At 50.0% G+C, this 7,828-nt stretch overlaps 1 protein-coding gene and 1 long non-coding RNA gene across 2 annotated transcripts; both read right to left on the reverse strand.

Annotated features, from left to right (window-relative positions):
* Positions 1-479: 479 nt before the first annotated feature.
* On the reverse strand, positions 480-2,175 carry LOC127159294 (uncharacterized). The gene is made up of 2 exons (XM_051102177.1): positions 2,064-2,175; positions 480-1,570 (listed from the first exon to the last, which is right to left on the reverse strand). Exons 1-2 carry the CDS (start codon positions 2,173-2,175, stop codon positions 480-482), a joined length of 1,203 nt encoding a protein of 400 aa, XP_050958134.1.
* A 3,579-nt stretch (positions 2,176-5,754) lies between these two features.
* Positions 5,755-6,403, reverse strand: LOC127159295 (uncharacterized). Its single transcript, XR_007826410.1, has 3 exons — positions 6,321-6,403; positions 5,877-6,200; positions 5,755-5,789 (listed from the first exon to the last, which is right to left on the reverse strand). It is a non-coding gene; the product is annotated as an uncharacterized LOC127159295 (long non-coding RNA).
* Positions 6,404-7,828: the final 1,425 nt, after the last annotated feature.

Below are 7,828 nucleotides of genomic sequence, written 5' to 3' on the forward strand. Positions count from 1 at the left end.
ATCAAAACTGTAATAAATAATATATCTCCAATTCTGAAGGGAAAAAAGTCAGAATTGTGAGTTAAAAAGTCGCTTTTTTTTTTTTTTTTTTTTTTTTTTGGAAACGGGCTTCCATAGTGTTTACATTATTTTATTATGAACAAAACTACAGAGAGTCAGCGTGACACAGCCAGCAACACAGTCTGAATCAAACATGTGCAATCAGACCAATGGAAGAAACGAAACGTCACAGGCGGGTGACGTCACTGACCAGGAAGCATAAAAGCACGTGCGCCAGAACAGGAAGCGTCAGCTTCAGCTTCCAGGAAAGAAGCAGCGCTCGCAGGGACGCAGGAGGATGGCTACGAGACGCGGCGTCTCGTTCCCTTCGGGAAACCGGGGTTACATACGTAACCTTAGACGTTCCCCTTCAGGAACTCGAGCCGCGTCGAAACGCTTTGGGAACGAGATGCCCACGCCGCCAGACCCCTAGTCCCTGCCTAGGAAGTGCTAGGGCAAAGGACAGAGGCACCAGGCGAGACCCGCAGGTCAAGTTCATAAAACCTGACAAAGGTCAAAGGTGAGGACCATCCCGCAGCGTTGCAGATATCTTGCATGGGGACCCCAGCAAGAAAAGCTTTGGAGGCAGCCATACTCCGGGTAGAGTGGGCTCTGACCTCCAGAGGAGGAGGAAGGTCAGAGGACTCATAAGCAGAACAAATAGCGTCCACTACCCAGCGACTTAAAGTTTGCTTAGAAGCAGGGAGGCCCCTTTTTGGGGGGCCATAACAGACAAACAGCTGGTCTGACTTTCTCCACCTGGCAGCTCTGTGGACGTATGCATCCAGTGCTCGCACCGGACACATACAATTACGCTTCTGATGGTCAGCATCCAGAAAGGGAGGAGGACAGAAGGCCTGAAGTACGACAGGCCGTGGTGTAGAGGAGGGGACCTTAGGGACATACCCCGGTTTAGGGTAAAGAAAAGCTTTCAACAGGCCTGGCGCGAAGTCCAGGAAGGAAGGGGCCACAGAGAGGGCCTGAAGATCCCCAACTCTCTTAAGGGAGGAAAGTGCTAAAAGAAGGACAGTTTTAAGAGTAAGAAATCTGTCAGAAATTTCCTCGATAGGCTCGAAGGGAGCCCTACAGAGAGCCTCTAACACCACCGACAGGTCCCAGGTAGGGACACGAGGTCGTACCGGAGGCCTCAGCCTCAGTGCACCGCGGAGGAAACGTGTAACAAGGGGGTCCCTACCCACGGAAAGCCCACCGAGAGGGGCGTGGTAGGCCGCAATGGCCGCCACGTAGACCTTCAAGGTGGAGTGGGATAACCCTGCAGACAACCGGCTTTGCAGGAACTCCAGCACTGAACCAACTGGGCAGTTAACTGGGTCTTGCTGGCGGTGTCCGCACCAAGAAGTGAAAAGTTTCCACTTCAAGGCGTACAGTTTCCTCGTGGAGGGAGCTCTAGACTGGAGGATGGTCTCAACAACCTCAGTTGAGAGACCGGAAGCTAAGAGGTGTGCCCCCTCAGAGGCCACACCCAAAGCTTCCACAGCTCCGGCCGGGGGTGAAGAATGGAGCCCCCTGCCTGTGAGAGGAGATCTCTCCTGACGGGAATCTCCCAGGGAGAGCCGTCGAGAAGAGAAATCAGGTCCGAGAACCATACTCGGCCCGGCCAGAACGGGGCTACTAGAAGAAGGGACACCCCGTCCCGGCGCACTCTCTCTAGAACTCCCGGGAGCAGAGCGATCGGGGGAAAAGCGTACAGACGTAGCCTCGGCCACGTCTGCACCATGGCATCCAGCCCCAGGGGAGCTGGATGAACTAGAGAGTACCAGAGGGGACATTGCGTGTTCCCCTCGGCAAAAAGGTCCACCTGGGCTGGACCAAACACTCTCAGATCTGCTTCACCACCTCGGGGTGAAGCATCCATTCCCCGGGCCTCGGCCCCTGTCTCGACAGGATGTCTGCTCCCACGTTGAGATGCCCAGGAACATAAACTGCTCTCAGCGAGAGGAGTTTGTCCTGGGACCACACAAGGATCTGGTGCGCCAGCTTGTACAAGGGGCGCGAACGCAGACCTCCCTGGTGGTTGATGTAAGAGACCACCGAGGTGTTGTCGGTGCGGACCAACACATGGCGGTCTCTTAGGTCCGGGAGGAAGTGTTTCAGAGCCCGAAACACGGCCAGCATCTCCAGGCAATTTATGTGCCACGTGAGTTGGTGACCACTCCACAGACCGCGGGCAGGGTGGCCACTCATGACCGCTCCCCAACCGGTGAGGGACGCATCCGTCGCTAGCGTTGCGCGGCGACAAGGAGCCCCCAACACCGGGCCCTGAGACAAGAACCAAGGCTTCCTCCACATGTCCAGGGCACGTAGGCAGCGCCGCGTGACCCTGATCATGCGAAGTGAGTTTCCCCTCGGGGAGAACCCCTTGGTCTTGAGCCACCACTGTAGGGGCCTCATGTACAACAGGCCAAAAGGTATCACGTTGGACGCTGCTGCCATCAGACCCAGCAGTTGCTGGAACTGCTTCACAGTGAGTGACCGGCCTTCCTTCACTCTCTTGACTGCAGTGAGGATCGACTCGATCCGAGCAGGAGACAGACGTGCCTGCATCGTGGTCGAATCCCACACCACGCCCAGATAAGTGGTCCTCTGTAATGGAGAAAGCACACTTTTCTTGGCGTTCAGTCTCAACCCCAGCGCCTTCATGTGAGCGAGAACGACATCTCGATGCCGAACCGCCTCCATCTCCGACTGGGCAAGGATCAGCCAGTCGTCGATGTAATTGAGTATGCGGATGCCCTGGAGTCGCAGAGGAGCCAGAGCTGCATCCACACACTTCGTAAAAGTGCGGGGGGAGAGTGCTAGGCCGAACGGAAGAACCCGATATTGGTAAGCTTCGCCCCTGAAAGCAAACCTCAGGAACTTCCTGTGATGAGGAAGGATGGAGACGTGAAAATATGCGTCTTTTAGATCTATCGTGACAAACCAGTCCTCGGACCTGATCTGAGACACGACTTGCTTGATGGTGAGCATCCTGAACTTCAGTCGCTTGACTGAGCGGTTCAGAACGCGCAGATCTAAAATGGGACGCAGGCCCCCATCCTTCTTCGGAACAATGAAGTACCGGCTGTAGAACCCGGACTCTCTTACGTGAGGAGGGACCACCTCGATGGCCTCCTTCCTCAGGAGAGTAGCTACTTCCTGTTCCATTACCAGACCCTGCTCGGGGCCCACCAGCGTGGGAAAAACCCCGTTGAACGGCGGAGGTGGTGCGCCGAACTGAATGCGATAACCTCGCTCTACAGTATGCAGGACCCAAGCAGACACATTGGGCAGTAGTTTCCACGCTGCCAAATGATCTACTAAGGGAACCAGCCTCTCGAGGCTGGTCTCTGGTGTTACGTGGGCCGCTGGAACGGTGTCCTGAAACGGTAGCCCGGCAGGAAGCACCTGAACCAGCGGTCCCAGAGACCCCCGCGGGGGTGGCGAGCTCCCCAGCCCCGCTACGTTGCCGGGCGGAAAAAAAACTGGGGTGGATGCTCGCTGGAGACCGCTGCGCCCTGAAGCACCGGCAGGGTTGGCAGAACGATCTCCCGAGGGCACAGGGGGACCCGGACACCGAATAATGCGGTGCAACCCGTTTCCCCCGGATGGGGCTGCCCCGGCGGTCCCGACCCGTCAGGACCGCTTGGTCGAGGACCTCTTCGACTGAAGCACGACCCTCAGATCGGGCTTAGCCTGGGAGGTCCTCGACCTAGAGCGTTTGACCACTCGCTCTCGATGGGGAGGAGTGCGAGTGGCCACGCTCTGTTTTTGTGCTTCCCTGTACGAGGAGCTGGTAGACGGCCGGGCTGCTCCGTCGCAGCAGCCCCGTGAGCTGGACGGCGGCGAGGAGGAACCGCTGAAACGCCGCCGCTTGCTTACGCGCCTCCTGGTATCTGTCGACGACGGCATTGACGGCGTCGCCGAACAGACCAGCAGGCGAAAGCGGGGCGTCTAAGAGGAAGACCCTGTCCTTTTCTTTCATGTCGGACAGGGTCAACCAAAGATGTCTCTCCGCGACCACAAGGGCTGCCATAGACCGCCCAATGGCACGGGCGGTCTCCTTAGTGGCGCGAAGAGACAAATCAGCGGTCCTCCTCAGCTCGGAGATATCACTGTCCTTTATCTCCTCACCTTCGTCCAGCTCTTTAAGCAGGTCAGCCTGGTACGCCTGTAACACCGACATGGTGTGCAGACACGCACCAGCCTGACCCGCAGCCGTGTACCCCTTGCCCACCAGCGCTGAGGTGACTCGCAGCGGCTTGGAGGGCAAGACCGGAGCCTTCAGAGACGATGCGGACTCGGGGACAGATAGCTCGCGAGCGTCTGTTCCACCCGAGGCATCGCTCTGTACCCTCGCTCATCCAACCCCGCCACATACCCGTAGTTATACGAGGCAGGGATGAACAAGCGGGACGAGAAGGGTGTATTCCATGATCTCGACACCTCAGTGTGGAGATCAGGAAAGAACGGAAGGCTCCGGCGTGCTGGAGGTGGTCGAGACCGCAGAAATCTCTCGTCCAACTTGCTTTTCTGCGGCTCGACTAATGGCTCGGCGGGCCAATCAATGCTAAGCTTGGCCACAGCCCGAGTCACCACCTCCAACAGCTCCTCATACTGGGGAAACTGAGGTGCTGCAGCCTCATCCACACTCACCACGTCAACCTCCTCGGAGGAAGATATGGGGAGCGTGGAGGCCGACCCCCGGGGGGAAGAAACCGCAGCGCGGGCTTCCGATCCCGAGGGCCGGGCAGCGGATCTGGTGGGTGAGGCAGGAGATAGGGGGTCACCCGTCTCCATACCCTCCACCAGATCCAGTTGCGAACCCCACGAGTGCAGCCGCCGCTCCGCCTCGGCGGAAGCGGGACCGGACCCGCGAGGAACGCTAATGAAGGCTCCCTCCGGGGAGAAGAGAGCCTTCCGGGAGCGGAGCAGACGCATGGGTAAAACGTCACAGTGCGGGCAATCGCCCCCCTCGAGGGCCGATGCCGCATGCTCCGCTCCCAAGCAAGCCACGCATAGAGCGTGTGTATCCCCGCTCGAGATGTAACGAGAGCAGGGAGGAACACACGCTCTAAAACCTGGCTTGCTAATGTTCTTGGTCTTATGAGAATGCTTAGACATACTGCCTCAAAATAAAATTGGTGCAAACTAGCAACCGAAAACGAGACAGCACAGACAAACACAGAGCGCTGCTGAAAGACAGAAGCTGACGCTCGTTCTGGCGCACGTGCTTTTATGCTTCCTGGTCAGTGCGTTCAAAAATTCGCAATTTGTTTTGAAAACGCAGATATGCTCGAGTTTTCTGTACTGTCAGAAAAAAAAGTAACTTTAATAGTTCAACAGCTTTTCATTGTGGATCATTTGTCATATCTACCCCTAAAGGGGGCTAATTTAGTACACACTTTTTAAAGTTATCCTGTTACATGAATCATGGTCTTAGTTGTTTTACCTGCGCTTGGGTTGAGTCTTGAGATTGTTCAAAATCCATAACTTGAAGCTCTTTAAAATGTTTGTCTCTGGTTCCATAAATGAAAGACCTCAGTAGTCCTTAAAGTGACAAAATGAATTTAGATTAGACATTATAACTCTGCTTATTACAGTTAAAACACACATAATGTCAAATAACTCACCTGTGATTACAGTGATCAGAAGAACATTCAGCAGTGCAGAGATGAGGATAGTAATATGCCAACGTGTCTGATTCTGCTCAGTGCACTCCACTGTATGAGACTGGATCTCTGCAGTTGGTTCTGATATATAATACATTCATAGCTGTGTTATTTGTTAATGTCTTAAAAGCTTACATTGTATAACATGATCACTGAATGGTCACTCACCAATGATGTACAGTCTCGTGCCACTGCTGTATTTTTGAGGAGGGTCTATTTTCATACAGTAATAAACTCCTAAATCATCAGTAGTGACATTAATTATAAACAAATTGTTTTTACTTTGCACTTTATATTTGTCTCTAAATGTGTTATTTAAGTAAAAAGGAGCTGTAGTTGTGAAAGTGCGTAATATCAGAACTGGAGAATCTAGTTTCAGCAAAGACCAAATAACCTCATTTACATCAAGATCACAGTTTATAGTCACATTTTGACCTAAATCTGTTAGCTGATCTGTTAAAGTCTCTGCAGTTTGACACCATATGAGCAGATCTGTAAAATAAACACACACACACACACGTACACACATGCAAAACATTTTGGAATAAACTTGTCATGAAACAATAAATTGATTAATTTCCAACGACACTGAAAATAGTACAACAAACTCACAGAGAAGAAGCTGCATGATCTTTAGGATGTTCAAACACATCAGCATGATTCAGTTTTGTTTGTTTCACACGACCATACCATAGAGCTTTCACGATACTGTGGTAATTTGAACCACAATCTAGAGGAAGTTAAGGCAGGTTTGCTCTGACCACACATGTAGTGTTTTCTTTATGTGTTCAAAGCTCATCCATTTTTAACTATTAATTTTTAATTTCAAGACTGTAACAGGCAGCAGTGTGACCAAAAACAGTGAGTACAATCCAGATCTTTCAGTTGTTATACAAACACTAATATGATGTTTTCTTCAACTGTAGATCATTAATAACTCTAATAATATCTTTATTAACTTTGTAGATTAAGTTTTTGGTTTCTGTCTTTTGAATTTCAATGGTTTCAGCAGTTAGAAATTGTATGCACAAAATGTGTATTCTCAAGCCTAGCATAGTTTTGTTCATAATAGCGACGTTACACAATTTCCCCACTTGTTTCTTACTAAAATATTTGTTCAGTTTGACAGTTTTGAGGAAATTACTAAAATACAACAGTATAGGAAATGTGAAACTCATTAGAAAAACAGTCCCAAGTGAACATGTGTTTATAGTGACTTTAAAGTGTTAAAGTTTCAAGTTCCACTGGATCCGTGTAACTAGTGTATATAATGTGATCAAAGAGTGGGAATCTTGTTTAAACAATGCTGTGTGTTAACCACAAATGAAACAGATTAAAAACAATTAACATGCATGTCAAAAATCTCTTTAGTACATTTATTATGGTTTGCCTTCTTAATTTCCAGCTCTCTGACAAATGTCTATAAAACTAGCAGAAAATTTCAGTTTTTTTAAAACTTTTGCAGGAAATTTTTGGGAAAATGCTGAAAGGAATGAAATGTTTGTTTACAAAAGCCAGCTGATGCATGATTTATGATGTATTATAATTTGTTGCATGAAGTTTCATAAAAGCTATTGCGTAGGGTAAAAGACCCAAAACACCTCATTTACCCTGTAATTGACAACTCTTATTGTAAACTTGTCAGCATGCTTATGACAGATAAAAATGATTTACATGTAAAATGCGACATAAAAAAAAATAAAAAATATATATATATATATATATATATATATATATATATATATATATATATATTCTAGGAAGAAGACTCTTATTACAATATTTATTGATATTATTTTGTACATTTATTTATACATTTATTCATAATGATTATTACATCGTACATTGGCTGTAGACAGTCATGCTCTGCTCTGGACAAGATCTGGTCACCCGCTTCGGATGTTATCACTCGATTGAATGGGCGTTATCAGTGATTATCAGCTCATTGATATGGGCCAGAAGGGGCCTGCTGCGCCTACTGGTAGGCTCAGAAGGCTGTTATCGTCCATCCAAATGGTTAATCACCGCACGCAAGTATGACGGTGAAATTACCACTGGCGTACCAGCAGGGGCGATCGTTTCCCCAACGCCATCAACTCCACGCGGACCAATGACCAGCG

This window comes from Labeo rohita, unplaced genomic scaffold (assembly GCF_022985175.1).
Source record: "Labeo rohita strain BAU-BD-2019 unplaced genomic scaffold, IGBB_LRoh.1.0 scaffold_2060, whole genome shotgun sequence".
Classification (NCBI taxonomy): Eukaryota; Metazoa; Chordata; class Actinopteri; order Cypriniformes; family Cyprinidae; genus Labeo; species Labeo rohita.